Source organism: Bufo gargarizans, chromosome 6 (assembly GCF_014858855.1).
Source record: "Bufo gargarizans isolate SCDJY-AF-19 chromosome 6, ASM1485885v1, whole genome shotgun sequence".
NCBI lineage: Eukaryota > Metazoa > Chordata > Amphibia > Anura > Bufonidae > Bufo > Bufo gargarizans.
Window position 1 is genome coordinate 103,763,404 of NC_058085.1, and position 18,927 is coordinate 103,782,330.

The 18,927-nt window shown below is 41.5% G+C and overlaps 1 protein-coding gene across 1 annotated transcript; it reads left to right on the forward strand.

The window, feature by feature from the left end:
* Nucleotides 1-1,850: 1,850 nt before the first annotated feature.
* On the forward strand, nt 1,851-14,233 carry LOC122940890 (glucose-6-phosphatase catalytic subunit 1-like). The gene is made up of 5 exons (XM_044297781.1): nt 1,851-2,114; nt 6,629-6,738; nt 8,745-8,844; nt 13,261-13,376; nt 13,630-14,233. Exons 1-5 carry the CDS (start codon nt 1,885-1,887, stop codon nt 14,139-14,141), a joined length of 1,068 nt encoding a protein of 355 aa, XP_044153716.1. The 5' UTR covers nt 1,851-1,884; the 3' UTR covers nt 14,142-14,233.
* Nucleotides 14,234-18,927: the final 4,694 nt, after the last annotated feature.

Here is an 18,927-nt window from a genome sequence, read left to right on the forward strand (position 1 = left end):
GCATTATTAATTTTGGGGGTGCTAATGGGGCATTATAATTTGTAGAGGGTGCTAATGAGGGCATTATTAATTCTAGGGGGCACTAATGAGGGCATTATTAATTCTGGGGGGCACTAGTGATGGCATTATTAATTCTGGGGGTGCCAATGAGGACATTATTAATTATGGGGGGAGCTAATGAGGGCATTAATAATTCTGGGTGCGCTAATGGAGGCATTACTATTACTGGGGGCACTAATGGGGGCATTATTAATTCCGGGGTGCACTAATGGGGGCATTATTTATTCTGGGGGCACTAATGGAGGCATTACTATTAATGGGGGCACTAATAGGGGGCATCTGGTAAAATGATCATTTGTACGGTCACCTAAACAACACTCTGCTGCCGGCAAACAATGATTCTGTATGGGGACAAGCGATGGCATTAACGATCACTTCACCCCATACTGTGGAGGAGATCACTGCATGTAAATGCAGCGATCTTCTTCACTGACGAGAAGGTGATTGCCAGGAAGGTACGTTACCTTCACGGCAATTGTCTTCTAAATTGTGCAATGTAAAGGGGCCTTTAGAGAGTTAAATGAGACTGTTTGCCATGCTAGAAGACCAAACAAAGATAAAGTTAAAAAGGCAGGACGGGAAGTAGAATACATGGAGTGATTTCAAATAAGTATATCCAGAAAACCATTCACCCATCTTTTGTAAAAGAATGACATAGAATATTCACATATAGGCTTTTCATATGTTATAAAAATTTTGATGCAAGTGCCCCTTTTAGGCCGAGTTCACTAGCTACAGTCACGTGCATCATATATTTTACCAGCTTTTGCTCCAGTTTTGCAATGTGGTTATTAGGCATGTAGTTTTTACATATTTAAATCATTTATATAGCGCCAACATATTCCACAGAACATACAGCTACAATTGTGTATGTTGGGGCTCATAATGTAGGTTCCAAACTGAATAGTACATTTTGGGGTATGGAAGAAAACAGGAGTACCGGGAGGGAACCCACGCAAACACAGGGAGAAAATGCTAAATCCGTGCACATGTCACCCTTGGTGATATTCACATTCAAGCTCAGGACCTCAAACTTCCTAGTGGGCCAATTAAACTATGTACCTGGCCGGTAGCTGCAGATGCCCTCCTTAATTCAGCTATATTGCCAACCTGAGGCAACAGGAGTAGGGGGACAGAACATGGGAGCTGGCACTGGCCACTACAGAAGGGCAGCTTCTGGAGAGGTATTTTGTGCTTCTGGAGAGGTATTTTCTGCTAAACTGTGGTATTTGTTTCTGCTGGGGCAGTATTTTGTGCCAATATATGATATTGCTGGCTCCGTCTAATGGTGTTTCACCTCCTTCTGTCGGCTTAGACCTGCTTACATCATGGGACCACTTTTAGTTTTTTCCCAGGATCACTTTAAGCTGTGGGCACTTAGTGATTTTAGTGGCCATTTGGTAAGGCATACTTTGGTTCTCCTTGCACCCAGTGGAATCAGATGTTTAGCTCTATGAGCATACAAGTAGAAAGATTCAAGGAAGCATTTTCCTTCAAGAAAGTAGCATTTGGTGTTTAATCTCAAAGTTCCATCCTTTGAATGAGTTTAACTGATGCCAAAGCACATAAGCAGGACTACAAAAACAAGGCCATATCAAGGCAAAGCGGAACAGAATGGTAATCATTGATTAGGAAGAAGGCAGTCCGTGGCCAAAATGAGAAGATATGTTGGAAAATCAAGTGGTGAAATCTTTGTTTGATGTCTCTTGTTTGAAGAGTTGGAAAGGAGGGAGGCATGGAGGAGAGGCTATATAAGCATGGGGGCATAGGTGTACTTTGCTTTGCCACAAATAAAAAAAACACAGTGCGCCAGAGAGTTGTAGGATGGAGGTGAGCATGGACTCAATTCATGCTGCAGAAATTTCTATAATTAGATATCTACAGGAGAACTTAATGAGTTTCCAAGACTGGTTTGTATTTGTCTCACATGCAGCTGATCTTAGAAATACCTTCCACATCTTCTTTCCTATATGGTTCCACTTGTGTGAGTCTGTGGGTATCAAACTGATATGGGTGGCTGTGGTTGGTGACTGGCTCAACCTTGTCCTCAAATGGTAAGTACTCAAGTGCAACAGCACTTCCATTCCTGGATTTAGCAACAATGTCTTGTCTATGCTATACAGGTCCTTCTCAAAAAATTAGCATATTGTGATAAAGTTTATTATTTTCTGTAATGTACTGATAAACATTAGACTTTCATATATTTTAGATACATTACACACCAACTGAAGTAGTTCAAGCCTTTTTCCTTCTCACAGACTTCCCACTGAGGTGCCTTGATACAGCACTCTGGGAACAGCCTATTCGTTCAGAAATTTCTTTCTGTGTCTTACCCTCTTGCTTGAGGGTGTCAATGATGGCCTTCTGGACAGCAGTCAGGTCGGCAGTCTTACCCATGATTGCGGTTTTGAGTAATGAACCAGGCTGGGAGTTTTTAAAAGCCTCAGGAATCTTTTGCAGGTGTTTAGAGTTAATTAGTTGATTCAGATGATTAGGTTAATAGCTTGTTTAAAAAACCTTTTCATGATATGCTAATTTTTTTAGATAGGAATTTTGGGTTTTCATGAGCTGTATGCCAAAATCATCAATATTAAAACAATAAAAGGCTTGAACTACTTCAGTTGGTGTGTAATGAATCTAAAATATATGAAAGTCTAATGTTTATCAGTACATTACAGAAAATAATGAACTTTATCACAATATGCTAATTTTTTGAGAAGGACCTGTATAAGATGGCTATGTTATTTCCTTTTACAAATCCAGTATAATTTTATATAACCGTTGATGGCAGGATAAATAATCAATAGCATGTAAGGTTTTCTCTTACCTTTAAAATTTGGCTAGACATTTTAACACATATAGTCAGAGAATGGACACATTATCAGGTTTCCTGATGCAGTTTTGGAAGCCAAAATCAGGAGTGAATCATAAAAGGAGAAAAAGAGCATAGGCCAAATACGACCTCCTCTTTTTTTAATTCATTCCTGGTTTTGGTTTCCAAAACTTTTTCAAGATACCAGAACGTATGGCCCTGTCCTTCAAAATCAGGTTTGTGAGGTTCCATGTGTAGTTTACTTTTAGTACATTTTCTACAAGGAAATGTGATGACACTGTTTAGACAATTTTCATTAAAACTTTTTTTTAAATAAAATGTGAGTAGAAGACCATATCGATTTTTATCTACACAGAAATTATGTTGAGAAAAGTGGCAGTTGGTTAAATGGGGCATATTCCATCTCAGTGCCCAGGGCAGCATGAGATGTAAATATGGCTCTGAATAAAAGGGTTGACCCATACTCGTTGGCTTGTCATTCACGTGAATGGGACTGAGCTGTTTTATATTTATTGATTGTTTAGTTTATAACTACATCTACCAACGAGAGTGAGCACGAAGCACTATCTGGCCTTGTCCAGGTGCTCCATGCAGAGCACATGTGTGATACACCACCTTCGTGTACTTGCATATAATACACTAAGCACGTTCTCAGAGGCTGCTGATGAAATGGCTCCATAAATAGTCACAAGGCAGAACTAATGGAGCAAACACAATATTGTTATCCATTTCCAAGAATAGAAATGAACATTCTGCTAGGTCACCCTCATTTTCCACATCATCATCAAAATCTCTTGATGCAAGGGCAAAAACAGCAGAATAAAATGCTACTGAAAAATATTTCTATGGCATTGTTAATATATATATATACAGGTGAAACTCGAAAAATTAGAATATCGTGCAAAAGTCTATTTATTTCAGTAATGCAAATTAAAAGGAATTGCATTATTGCAGCTTAAAATTAGAGTTTTGTGAAAAGGTTTAATATTCTAGGCTCAAAGTGTCACACTCTAGTCAGCTAATTAATCCATACCCCCTGAGCAAAGGGGACCTGAGATTGTGACTTTGGGGTTTCATAAGCTGCAAGCCATAATCATCAAAGGCTTGAAATATCTCGCTTTGCATGTAATGAGTCTATCTCATATGTTAGTTTCATCTTTTAAGTTGCATTACTGAATAAATTAACTTTGCATAATATTCAAATTTTTCGAGTTTCGCCTGTATATTAGAAGAACAATTTCTGGGGGTCACCTCCTCATGTTTATGTGGCTTTCCTCCATGAATGTAGCTATATAGGAAGCAGAGGTAGCAGTTACACCCGAACCCTAGTGCCTGAGGGGGCCCAAAGACATGTCTGTAACATAAGAAGGCATTAGTATTATAAATGGTACTTGGGCTCTATTACAAATTTTACATTTTCGGACCCATGGGCCTCTGGCTATGCCTGGTTTCCACACAGAGACCAAACTACAATTTTGAAATATTCTTTTGAAATATGCTGAGCTGAAGGCAGCATGTCAGGGGGAGCTCAGCAGATTGATATATAGTTTCTGTGAAGGAAGATTCTGTTTTTGTCTACTTTCCATCATGGATCTGCACAGACGGATCCGTTCAGATAATACAACCGTCTGCGTCCGTTCAGAACGGATCCGTTTGTGTTATATTTAACATAGCCAAAACGGATCCGTCTTGAGCACCACTGAAAGTCAATGGAGGACGGATCCGTTTTCTATTGTGCCAGATTGTGTCAGTAAAAAAAGGATCTGTTCCCATTGACTTACATTATATGTCAGAACAGATCCGTTTGGCTCAGATTCGTCAGACGGACGTTTTGGTGTCCGTCTCCATGGCGGAATGGAGGCGAAACGGAGGCAAACTGATGCATTCTGAGCGAATCTTTTTCCATTCAGAATGCATACTGATCCGCTTTGGACTGCTTGTGAGAGCCCTGAACGGATCTCACAAACAGGAAGCCAAAATGCCAGTGTGTTTCATTCAGTTAGTTTCCTGCTTATTCTAGGCTTTAAAGTCAAGGAAGTGGCCCTATCAGTGATTGATAGTCTTCCCACTATGATAGGGCATACACAGATGACTGTGTATCACTGATAGGACCTCTTTCTTGACTTCAAAGTCAATGAGCAGTAATTTAAAGGGATTCTGTCAACTCGTTTTAGGTTATAGAGCTGCAGACATGCACGGTTAGATCGCAGCTAGCATGTACGCAATATACCGGCCCTATAGGGATGTGTGCTTTTGTTTAGTTTAAAAAATGATTTTAAAGATATGTAAATGAGCTTGGTAAGGAGCCCAGTTCCTTCCCTGAGGCTGATGCCAGCATAGGGAAGGAACACTATACCGGCACTGCGCATGTGCGAGCTCGCACATCGCTCGATTACGGCAATCTAACTGTGAAGAAAGGAGGAGATTCGGAGGACGCAGGCGTGGCTGGGCTCCTTCACTGGGGGCGTGGCTGGGCTCCACGAAGGTTAGTACAGCCCCTTGGGCTCCTTACCAAGCTCATTTTTTAAACTAAACAAAAGCACACATCCCTATAGGACCAGTATATCGCGGACATGCTAGCGGCGATCTAGCCGTGCATGTCCGCAGCTCTATAACCGAAAACAAGGTGACAGAATCCCTTTAAATGTATGAAATACAATTCTGAATCTTCTCCCACAAAATGATATATCATTCAGGCTCAGATTCTTCTGCTCTGTACTGTATTTTCTGTGTGAAAGGTTCATTTTAAATTATTTGCTATACCTCTTAATATAATCAAGGCTCTGATGATGGCTAGTGTCCGACTGGGGTTCATTAGGCCCATCAGTGGAAATTATTTTCTGTGCCAAACCCGTATATCGTCTACAAAATCTAATACGTTTTGATTCAAGGAAATAGACCGTGGTTGCAAGTGATCTGGTCCAAAGGCATCTTCAAAAGTTTTTTGTCCAGGACATTTCACCCGCGGGTGCAATGCTTGATGCGAACGCATTGCGCCTGCACAGAATCCGGACCCATTCATTTCAGTGGGTCTGTGTACATAAGCGTTGGTTTTCACGCATCACTTGTGCGTTGTGTGAAAATCACAGCATGTTCTATATTCTGCATTTTTCACGCAACGCCGGCCCCACAGAAGTGCATGGGGCTGCGTGAAAATCGCATCGCATTTGCAAGCAAGTGCGGATGCAATGCGTTTTTAACGGATGGTTTCTAAGAGATGTTGTTTGTAAGCACTGAATGGACTTCACTGAACGCATCCTCAACGCATCCGGACCTAATCCGCTCACGCTCGTCTGCAAGGGGCCTTATGGTATCAGAGCCTAGGTCCATCAGAGGATTCTCCAGTGCTCAGCTCCACCAGTCTGGCGCCGATGATAACCCTGTGATAGGTTCATATTGCTATGAAGTACTAGCAAATCAGTGTATAGAGGTGAATATGAGTTACCTGCAGTACCATTAACAGCCTATGAGCAGGAGTGGCACTGTTTATGAAATACAAAACAGTCCCTTTTGTCTCACACCCCTTTTGATGTAGCTCTGTATAAGCCCTGCTTCATAGCAGCCCGTTCACAAGACATGCATCAGTGTAAAATAACCACAGTCAATGACGTTAAGCGCTGTGTTATATGGTGGCCATTAGCATTAGATGAAATTTACAGTAACTGTGGAATAACGTAATGTGAGCAAAAAAGTTTCCAACAAGTTGAATTACAGTTTGTTTGTTTTTCACTACAGGATTCTTTTTGGACAAAGGCCTTACTGGTGGGTACATGAAACATCCTATTATGTCAATACCTCATCTCCAGACATTATGCAGTTCCCAGTAACCTGTGAAACTGGACCAGGTACTAAACACCTACTTTAGTGACTAAATCAAGTTTAGATGTTTATTTGCATGATCATAGCGTATAATATGTATACTGCAAACATCCAAGGGACCAGGTGCACTATCCAATGGTGACACCCCCGCCAATAACAGTTACAAGAATGAATTTTATAGAAAGGAAGGCACGCTTATATCTGGTGTTTTATCAAGAAGAAAAAATATTAATTTATTCAGATTTAAAAGTGAACGTTACATTTAAACATTAAAAAAAATTATGAAAAGAGAAAAAGGTGTATCTGTCTCTATCCCTATTCTTGATCTGTAAGGAATCTATAAAGATATAACTTCTAGTAAAGCTCAGTACTCATGGAAAAAGATATAGACAGAATACATAATCATTGCATATGCAAAATAGAATCTTCGGCTGGGTACATGAAATAATTGCTGAATACATAAAAGTAAAAAATATGATTAAAAAACACAGTATTATGAATGTATTATTGTAAATCGAAAAAAGGAAAAAAAAAAAAAAGGGGTAAAGAGTTTTTTGTACTAATCCGCTGGGTACATCAGGTTTTTGCTGAATATATAAGTTTACGCTAAATACATCCAATCTTTGCTGAATATATCAGTTCATGCTGGATACATCCAATCTTTGTTGAATATAAAAGTTCACGCTGAGTACATATGGCTACCCATTGAATACATAAAATTTGTTGAGTATAGAAAGAAATTTTTATCCACCTATATTCTAAAGTTTAGGCATTATCAGCCTGCTGGATTATAATTAATGCGTAGGTAGCATTCGATAATATCATCTGATGTAATTCAGATGGGTCATTATCTAGGGTAATACTTAGATTTGGCCCATATAGAGTTAATGGCCGTAACTCACTAATAATTATATGTGCAGAATTTCTATACCTTTAATGGAACAGTTCTCAATCAACAATATTGCCAAAGGTTGAGGAGGGGTATGGGGGATCAATGGTTACATTACCGCAACTTGTACATGACCAGGAATGTTCAGTTGTTCAAGGTAGAAGTAGAACGCGATGTCTTTAACGATCTTAGTGTATGCCAGGTTGTCCAGATGAAACCTAATTCTGTCTATGGAAGGGATGCCCAAGACTAGAGGCCCTCAGTAATGAGACTAGAAATGAGAAAATTGATGCTACATGAATCAAAATTATTAAAAAATTTCCAAAAGATCTGAATTTCACCAAATTCAACCCATATGTGCCTCGTCCCATCAATTCAATCAATATAGTGGCCACCATTTTACAGATCAGAAGACAGATGAGAAGATATCTGTCACCAAAAACTATGATTTGTGGACCGTTTTTTAACTACATAAAAATGGAAAGTACAGTGTTTTATTAAACAGCCTGTCTGTTACCACAGATCCCATCCGTTAACCTGTAGCCATATAGGTTTCTGTCACTTTGACATTACTAGTGCTGTCTTGGTGTTAGAGAGTTTGAAAGGGGTTGGATACAGTCCTAGGAGACCTCAAAGTGTCTTACTTTCACTTTGAAATCGGACCAAATTTATTCTGAACAAATCAAATCTGATGGTCGAATCGGACTTATCACAAAATTGGGAAAATTCACTAATCTCTAAATGGAACAATAAAAAAAAATATATTTAATACATTTAACCCCTCAGAGGTCCCTCAGACAAGCGTCCCCAAGCTCCTGCTAGATATAAATCCAAATAAATAAGCATTAAACTATAGTAACCAGAGAAAATAATTTAAGACTACTGTAATATTTTATCATTTTGCATCCTGTTGTCCCACCTGACCCTGTCCATAATGATTTTTCTGTATAGCTGACTACTGGAAAAGACAAAAAGAAGGAGGGACCCTGGCCAAAGGTTTCTCAAGAATGTATTTATAAAACAGTTATGTCAGAACTCATCAGTAACTTCAGATAAAAAAACGTTTCTTTAAGTTAGATCTGCATCGACCCTCCCATCCTGGAGTATTCTTGTAATGATTTCCTGCTTTCTTTCTAATCACAGGAAGCCCCTCAGGGCATGCTATGGGCTCCTCGTCAGTGTACTATGTGATGACATGTGCTGCGCTCTCTCTACTGAAAAGTCACAGCTCCTTTAAGAGTCGGTGAGTGGTGAGGAAACTTTGGCTGAACTTACTTCTGTGCTAGACAGTCATACAAGTTTACAATGCAAGTCTTTCCTCACTGTGGCAGGCAGGGCCGGCCTTTGGGGTGTGCGGGCTGTGCAGCCGCACAGGGCGCCATAGCAACAGGGGCGCCGGGCGGCCGACACAGCCCGCCGAACTCTAAGTGAAGTCAGTCTGTCTACTTCATGTGCCCCAACTAAAATGCGCCCCCTTTCCCCCCCCCAAGTGAGCCGCCGCCGGGCCCAGGGAGATGAGCGCTTCCATTGCGCTCATCTCCTTAGTAATCAGCCTGTGCCAGCGGCGGTGCAGGGGAGGGAGAGGCGTGTCCCTTCCCCTTGCTCTGATAGGCTGCAGGCACTAGGCCGGCAGCCTATCAGAGGCCGGCGCAGGCGGCGCGATGACGTCATCGCGCCGCCTCAGCCATACAGAAGAGGCCTGCATCGCATCGCTGACATGGAGGTAAGTATAAGTGTTATTTTTTTTTACAATAGTGATACGGGGGGACGACTTACTTAATAATGGCACATGATGGGGGGGGGGGGACTTACTTAATAATGGCACATGATGGGGGGGGACTTACTTAATAATGGCACATGATGGGGGGGACTTACTTAATAATGGCACATGATAGGGGGGAACTTACTTAATAATGGCACATGATGGGGGGGACTTACTTAATAATGGCACATGATGGAGGGGGGGAACTTACTTAATAATGGCACATGATGGGGGGGAACTTAATAATGGCACATGATGGGGGGGGACTTACTTAATAATGGCACATGATGGGGGGGGACTTACTTAATAATGGCACATGATGGGGGACGACTTATTTAATAATGGCACATGATGGGGGGGCCTTAATACTGGCACATGATGGGGGGCTTATTACTGGCATGTAATGGGGGTCTTATTACTGGCACGTAATAGGTGGCTTATTACTGGCCTGTAATGGGGGGTCTTATTACTGGCACGTAATGGGGGGCTTATTACTGGCACGTAATGGGGGTCTTATTACTGGCACATAATGGGGGGCTTATTACTGGCACATTATTGGTGGGCACTATAGGGGCATCTACTGAGGCAACACAAAGAAGGGGTGTTTTATATGGGGGGCTCTGTACAGTAGCATTTTATACTGGGACACATTATGGTGGGTACTATGGGGAAGGGGGGAGAGGAGTACTATGGAGTCATCTACGGGGGCACTAAGAAGGGGTAATTTATACTTGCAAATTATGGGGGACACTGAGGGCATCCACTGGGGCATTTTATACTGGTGCATTATGGGGGGCACTAGGAGGAAGGGGGAGAGGAGCACTATGGGGCATTTACTGGGGGCACTATATAGGGGTATTTTATACTGGCACATTATGGGGGACATGAGCTCAACTGGGGGCATAAGGGGGTATTTTTTGCATTGTCACATTATAAGGAGAATTATTTCTACTGGGGGGCATAATGGTGGGCTTTATTACCCCCCATGGTATGACCCCCTAGTAGCAGCACCAGCCTCTCTCTGCTCTGCTATTCCTCTGCCCATTCTCCAAATCCTTATTATGAAATCTTTCTCATTAGGATAAAGCACAACATCAGCTCCGCCGAGCCCCCGGCCAAAGTGTGGAAGTGGCGTCCGAGATCCCCAAGGGCCAAGTAACTGTAAGTTTTCATGTGAAATATGTTTATGTTATACACATATAACATACACTGTGCCCCACAATATACAGTATACCTCTACACTGTGCCACACAATATACAGTATACCTCTACACTGTGCCACACAATATACAGTATACCGCTACACTGTGCCACACAATATACAGTATAACTCTACACTGTGCCACACAATGTACAGTATACCTCTACACTGTGCCACACAGTATACCTCTACACTGTGGGTGTGACCACTGAAAGGGCGTGGTTACTGAGGGGCGTGGTCACTATGGGGCGCTGTAAAGCTTTCTCGCACAGGGCGCCTAAAGGCCTAAGGCCGACCCTGGTGGCAGGAATGAACTCTCTAGAGGTAACATCATCATTAAATGGCAGAGCTGTAAACTGAAGCTGGACTATGTCACCAGTAAAAATAGCTATATAACTGGAGACAAAGCGTACGTTCAGATTGGACCTACACCTAACAACTTGGGTCTAGAAATAAGAAAATTAAGTTGTGATCACAGGGTATCCTTCTCCTGAGATCCTCAGTGCTGGGCTGTAATCTGCGGGTAGGTGTTCAATTCTCCTACAGCACCAGGGGAGGTCTAGACATAGACCCCACTGGAAAATTTCCCGGTGGGCTGATGTCCAGTGGGCCGCCTGAGCCCTCCTCAGGGCGGCTGGCCAGGTACATAACAATCCGCTGCTGTCAGTATTAAAGGGTTTGTCTCATTTCCACAAATGATGTAGACAAAGTTAATACAGGGCACTTTGTAATGTATTGTGTCCATATTGCTTCCTTTGCTGGCTTGATTACTTTTTCTATCACATTATACACTGCTCACATCCAGGAGTTACGACCACCCTGCAATCCATCAGTAGTGGCCGTGCTTGCACGCTATAAGAAAGAGAACCTGCCTCTCTGGTGGCCAGGACTGGGAGAGGCCAGCAAAGGAAGTAATATGGACAATCACAATACACAATAAACTTTATCTGCACGATAAATGCCATTTGTTCAAGTGAGAAAACCCCTATAATTAATGCTAGGAGTATCAGGTACTTATCTTACTTACTAACCGGAAGCCACAGAAGCCTTCCTGAATCAAACTGTATTACCGCAGGACAGTGATACAGTTGAATACTGCAGCAGGAGCAGCAGTATTTTGTGCTGTATTGTGGAATTTGGTTCTGCTGGGGCAGTACTTTGTGCTGCACTGTGGTACTGCTGGCCTCCCCTAGTTCTGTTGTCTCTCAATTCTTGTGTTTTCCCCACCTTCTGTCATTTAGGACTCGACTACATGAGGCATCTTTTAGTTTATTTTGCAAGGCCATAATGTATTCTGATTGTCCATATTCCTTCTTTGCTGGCTTGATTAATTTTTCCATCACATTATACACTGCTTGTTACCATGGTTACGACCACCCTGTAATCCAGCAGTGGTGGCTTGGACAACATTCTATGCATACTCCCGACCACTGTTGGATTACAGGATGGTCGTACCCACAGAAATGAGCAGTGTATAATGTGATGGAAAAATGAATCAAACCAGCAAGGGAAGCAATATGGAGAATAAAAGTGCATTAGAAAGCGACTTGTATTAACTTTCTGTACATGATAAATGTCACTTGCTGAAGTGAGACAACCCCTTTAGGTTCCCAGTCCACTCCTGTACAGCACTACGAATGGATAAATGAAGAATTGCACAGATCTTATTTGAAGAGGAGCTGTCACCTCTCCTGACATGTCCGTTTAATAACCAACTGCCTTCCCCATCTAATAACAATTCTGGTGCATCTTTTCATATAAATGTGTTTCGCCGTTCCTCTATTATTCCTGCCTGAAGTTTATTAATCTATTTCTAGGTATCTGCAATGAAGGTCCATCTGGGTGTTACCAGTTGGGTGTGTGTCCCTGTACTTTGACACTGGCAGCACTGATTGAACAGCAGCAGGCCAAATGGTAACACCCAGATGGTCCTTTATTAATTCCTACATTTTTAAACTCGATAATAAAGGAACAGCTGCTAGTTGCTAAAACAGACATGCTAGAGAGGTGACAGGTTCTCTTTAAATCAATGCGCTGTGCATATACTGCATGCTGGGTCCTCCCCCGCAAGAAACATGTTTTGTAGCCTTTATCTACTCTACCTAATGAGAGTCCTGCAATTGGCACTCCACGCTATAGTATTTGAAAATAGTTATTTTAAGCTAGGTTTCCTGAAAAAGAGGTTCTCTGATTTGGACAATGTCTACTTGCAAAAAAGGATCCCTTGACAATAAGATGATCACAAAGTGTCCCCCTGGTAGGATCAGCAATTATCTGTAATCTGTAGGGAACCTTACAGTAAGGGTGGATTTACACGTACCAATAATCAGCTAAATTATCGGGAACTCTCGCTCTTTCATCGGGTGTCACCAATCACCTGATGAACGAGCGAAACACTTGTTCATCAGGAGATCCTGTCGTTCATGCAGGCGCATCAATCTTCGTTTCTGGGCAGCAGATCATGCCTTCCAGAGTATTTGTAATGGAGTCTAGGCCACAGACCCAGTAACTTGCCATGTACTAACATCTGGTTCAGTTTGTGTTTACACCGTCGTTAAATTTAGTAATGGTTCTTCTGTATGACCTAAAAGTAGATTTTGTCATGGGTGTAACATATGATCATTATCACAAGACATGAAAAGGAAATGTGGTCTAAATACAAATATGCTGATTATCGCCCTTCAACTCAACACTAGGTGTCAACGTTGGTGCTTGTGGTCTTTCTTCTGGACAGTGCAGGTCAACGTTTGTCTATCCAGAGTGTTTGTGGCTGCACATTTCCCCCATCAGGTCATTGCAGGTGTCATTTCAGGTAAGTAAAGATTTTTGGGGGGAAAACATCGGTTGATTTTAGACCCTACATAAGATACATATGATATCAAAGGCATGATATAAGGATGACATGCTGTAAGATCAAACATTTTAGAAAGAAGAGAAGTTAAATGAAATGATAGTCCTAGGCTATTTTATTTTTTTCACACCTTTCATTTTTAGGATATCTTATATGACATTCAAGTTGTTAACCTTGTCTGGTGGTAATTATTACTTGTTGGTTTTGTTTCTAGGAATTGTGGTGGCCAAAGTGTTTAATCAACTACAAATTATATATGGTGTCAACCTGAAAAAATACATCTATATCACCGTGTTCCTCTTCTCGTTTGCTTTGGGCTTCTATTTGATACTCAAAGCGTATGACGTGGACCTTTTGTGGACCCTTGAAAAAGCATCACATTGGTGTTCCAAGCCAGAATGGATTCATATTGACTCCACACCATTTGCAGGCCTTATCAGGAATGTAGGTATTTTCCTTGGCTTAGGAATAGCCTTAGACTCAGAGATGTATAAATATACTTGCAAGGAGAAACAACGAACAGAATTTATGTTTCGCTTCAGCTGTATCATAACCTCTTTAGTTGTTCTTCACCTCTTTGACTCCTTTGAACTTCCATCTGATGTGGAGACGATCTTCTATGTTCTCTCGTTCTGCAAAAGCATAGCTGTTCCTATAACTGCTGTAGGAATCATTCCTTACTGTATATTACATGTATTAAGAAGACAAGATAAGAAGGTCTTGTGAAGAAAAGTTTATAGGCCTACTGGACAAGACATTTAAAAAAATATATCCTGTTCTTCCACAATCGGATTCAATTATATGTGTAAGCGGTTTAGTATCTTTTTGAAGTTTTTGTCATTCTGTGTATCAAGCATTTAAAGATTGGAATGCATGTTACAGGTGTGGTCTGCATCCTCCTAGTTCTTCATGTCTATTTCTCACAGTTTGTCAAGTATCTTTAACAAAAAGCATACAGACCTTCTGCCTCCTAATAGTAAATGTTAGTGACATTACCCTCAAAATATGTTTATCCTTAGTCATTGCATGAGACTACAAATGTATTTTTTCCATAAATAGTACCGCTGTTGTCCATGATCTGTGTGTGGTATTGCAGATAAGCACTTAGATGGGGTTGAGCTGTAATACCACAGACAGTATATAGACAAGAAGGGGGTTGTTTCTGTAAAAAAGTAGTTTGTTTAGTCTCATAAAAGCCCTTTAATTAGATGTAATCAGGAGTGGACTAAAGTGATACGGACTCCTGGGCATTAAATGACATGGGCCCTTCATTAACCACTATAGATTTGAAATATGGGGGGGGGGGGGGTTAATAGTTATACTTTTAGTTGAGGTGCAACTAACTGAAGGTGGCCATATACATTTGATTAAAGTAGTTTTCTGAGATTCGGATATTGATGACTTATCCTTGAAATAAGTCCTCAATATCAGATTGGAGGGGTCCGACTCCCAGCACCCCCAACATTCAGCTGCTTGAAGAGGCCAGTGATGTCACATTCATCAGTCACATGGTCTTAGTGTAGCTCGGTCCCGTTCAAGTGAATGGGGCTAAGTTGCAATACCAAGCATGGCCACTATCCAATCTATGCTTTGTAAGCTCACTGGAGTGCTGCAGACTCTTCAAACAACTGATCAGAGGGGGTCTCAGGTGTTGGAACCCTGCCAATCTGATATTGAAATGACAACTTATCCTGAGGATAGGTCATTAATATCAGAATCTCAGAAGAACCCTTTAATGTCAATCTGCTGATTTTGATGGAACCAGCCAACCATCTGTGAATGGGTGTGTTGCAATTCTCCACAATGGAGATGTTGGGGGTCCAATTCTTATGTCCTCAGGAAAGATAAGCCACTGATAGAGATGTCTGGCAGAGGCTTACTACCCTCTCCCCATACTGAACATATGTGGATTCGGAAAGAATAACTGTCAGCCGACAGCTAGTGTATGGACCCCTTAAGGTACTCTAAGCCTAGTTCTTGCCATAGGCAATCCAACACTATTCAAACACTTTACTGGTATGTCTACCCCTGGGTCATTAGCAATAGCAATCTACATGATTTATTGTATTCCTCACAATCTAAAAGCTCATTTCTAATCCATCTGCTTTGTTCAGATATGGACTCTAGAACTTAACATCAAGCTTTTGCTTGGGCTAGTGTGCAACTAGCCTTAGGCTTATTAACTTAAAACTGATGAAAATCCATACAGGGCTGTGTCTAAATACAGCGCCTTTGCATAGACACTTAAAGGCCCATCTACCTAAAAGATACTTGATACAAACACTTTTATCTTTGGCAATCCCATGTACTGAGGGATCCCATGACACAAAATCTTGAACAGTTAGGCTGCTTTCACACAGTCAGTGTTTGTGCAATGCCGCATAATAGGGTACTTGCAAACTGTTTCTTGTTCAATACTATCTTCTGATGTATTATATAACCCATATAGCTCTGTGTGGATCAGTCAGGGTTAACAATCCTGACTCTGTCCTTGTAAGAAACTAGGTGATGTACTGAAGTCTGCTCCTAGTTCAGTGTAGTGTGTTAGCTAAAGTAAGAGGAGCTACATGTGCTCACTCCTTGAAGCTTTGCATCGAGAAAGCCATCTCTGCTTTACAGTACTCCAGAAAGAACTAGAAGATCCAGAATCTGCAAGGCCAAGCATTGGAGTCAGTCAGTAAGGTATTCACTGTTTAAGGCTGATGGAGACTTTGCTGCAGTGAAAGGGACATTGCTAAGACACCATTCTACACTTTGACACAGGGCCGGCGCCACCCATAAGCAGAGTAGGCCACCGCGTAGAGCGCACTCTACTCTGGAGTCCGAATTAGTAACACCCGCCCCACCCCCTACTTGTGATCCATCTGACATCATCTCCTTGACTCCTTCTGTTGCCGGCCAGATGCACTGCGAGTGCGAGTATGAGTTTGTTCAGTCACTTCGGGCAGATCGAGCGGCACGCAGCTGACACACAGCTACAAGACCCTGGTGTATTTAAATCTCATTTAGCCTGTTTTCCAGAAAAGTTTCTCCTAGGATTCGAACTCACGTCCTTTCATATCAGAGGCAAGGCATTTACCCACACAACTATATAGGCTGTATTGCCTGTGACTTAAAAAAAAAAAAAAAAAAATATATATATATATATATATATATAACTTCTTCTGTAGGTAACTTTGATACCTGTGTACTGGGGCAGCTGTCATGTGTGTGGATGTACACTAGGTATCAAAGTTATCTACAGTAGAAGTCTTATATATTTTTTTTTTTAAAGTAACTAGCTATACAGCTCTTATAGCTGTGTGGGTAAATGCCTGGCCTCTGATGTGTTAGGTCATGAGTTCAGATCCCAGGAGAAACTTTTCTGAAAGTGTTTTTGTTTTTTTTAAAATACTGGACTGTTACTTTACTTTTTAAAAGGGGTGGGTAAAAGGGTGCGGTCAATGGGCGGAGTCAATGGGGTGTCAAAATTAGCTTTTGCCTAGGGTGGCAAAAATCCTTGCACCAGCCCTGCTTTGACACGGTCCTGGTCAGTGCATCTTAATCCTGTATTCCTCAGCATGGGAATTACAGACAAGTTTGCAAGAACCTTATTGCCAGCTTTCGGCAGAGAAAGAGACTTTGAAGAAATAGAGTAAAAGTTGTCCAATTGTTTGGAACTGTGTTTGATACTGTTGCGTGTACTACAACCCCCTTTCTGCACTTGAGAGACTTTACTATTTTCTACATCTGGCCTAGTTAGTGACTCCAGCACTATTCGCCAGCCACAGCACCTATATCTCAAGGGTACCCCAACTACTATCAGGCAGGAGCATCGGTGTGAGAACTGCCACTGTGAATAAATGTTGCAACTAGAGCCAGGGCTTGCGGCATTTGACCAGTGATTTCATTCAGTGATTTTGAGCCAAAACCAGGTGCGAGTCAAAAACACAGAAGTGCAAATTTTCCATTATCTTATCTCTATGTAAGCTTCACTTATGGTTCAGGCTATCAATCACTGATGGAAATTACTGATTAAGCACTGATCAAACACTGAGTGAAAATGGCGTAAGATTTAGGCCGCTTTCACACAGTCAGTGTTTGGTCAGTGTTTCTGATACAGAACCAAGTGCGGGTCAAAAACTGAGAACAGGTGAAAAGCTTTCCCTTATACCTTATCTCTGGGTAGATTCCACTACTGATTTTGGCTCACAATAACTGATGGAAATCACTGACTATGTGAGAGCACCCCTAGATTGGAAGAATGTGGCAATTTGCCCAGCTGCTTTGGTCAGGTTTTGACGGGATTGAATAATTGTTTTTTGCTGAACTTTTGGGTCACGAGGTAGAAGATGCAGCCATGTGTTAATAGCTTAACAATCGTCTAATAATAAAGGACTCAGAAATGATGAAATCATTATAATGAATGACTGGTGTGTAATAATGGTTCAACATATGTATGGTGTGACATGATGAGGTCATACCTAATGTTTACAGGTTTGCAGGTTACTAGGAAAGCAGTGCTATGTGCCAGTCATGCAATACATTTGTTTTGTGTGGTGTTTTGTACATTTTTACATGAAGTCCTTAAAAAAAAACATTAAATAAAGAGATCTTTTTAATAAGTAATGAATTGAAATGAATCATTGCATTAACATAAGATTAAGAGGATTGTCCGAGATAATTAAAAATCCTGGACAAGCTCTGCAAAAATATAAAATAAAATAAATATTCTTGCTCTCACAAATTGCTCCAACACCATTTTCCGCGGTTCTGATCCGTTCATCCTGCAGCCACTTCTTTACAAACTGCAGTGATTGATGTGCCGGTATGTAGCACATGACAGCTGCAGCCAATCACTGTCCTTTGTGGTCTCATGAACATGACAGAGGTGTATACAAGGATCCTGTATGGAGGCGCACAGAGACTGTACAGCTCCTTAGTGCCGAGCTTCTGTGTGCTGCCATACAGGCTGCATATGCACTGTCTGTCCCCCCAAAAAAAGGTCACACACTCTTATATTTCGTTGGACCGCCTTTAGCTTTGATTACGGCTTGCATTCGCTGTGGCATTGTTTCAATAAGCTTCTGCAATGTCACAAGATTTATTTCCATCCAGTGTTGCATTCATTTTACACCAAGATCTTACATTGATGATGGTAGCGTCTGACTGCTGCCCAAAGCCTTCTCCAGCACATCCCAAAGATTCTCAATGGGGTTAAGGTCTGGACTCTGTGGTTGCCAATCCATGTGTGACAATGATGTCTCATGCTCCCTGAACCACTCTTTCACAATTTGAGCCCGATGAATCCTGGCATTGTCATCTTGGAATAAGCCCGTGCCATCAGGGAAGAAAAAATCCAGGATTTTAGCAAATTTTTTCATTAAAACATTTATATGGTCGCTTGGAAGCTGGATTTCCTCTTTTTACTTATATTCTATTATCGCTGAGTTCCTGGCGAATTTCCGTGCTTCCATCTCAGACCGGGACCAGGTGAGCCTCGACTTCTGTTTTTTCTTAGTACATATTCAGA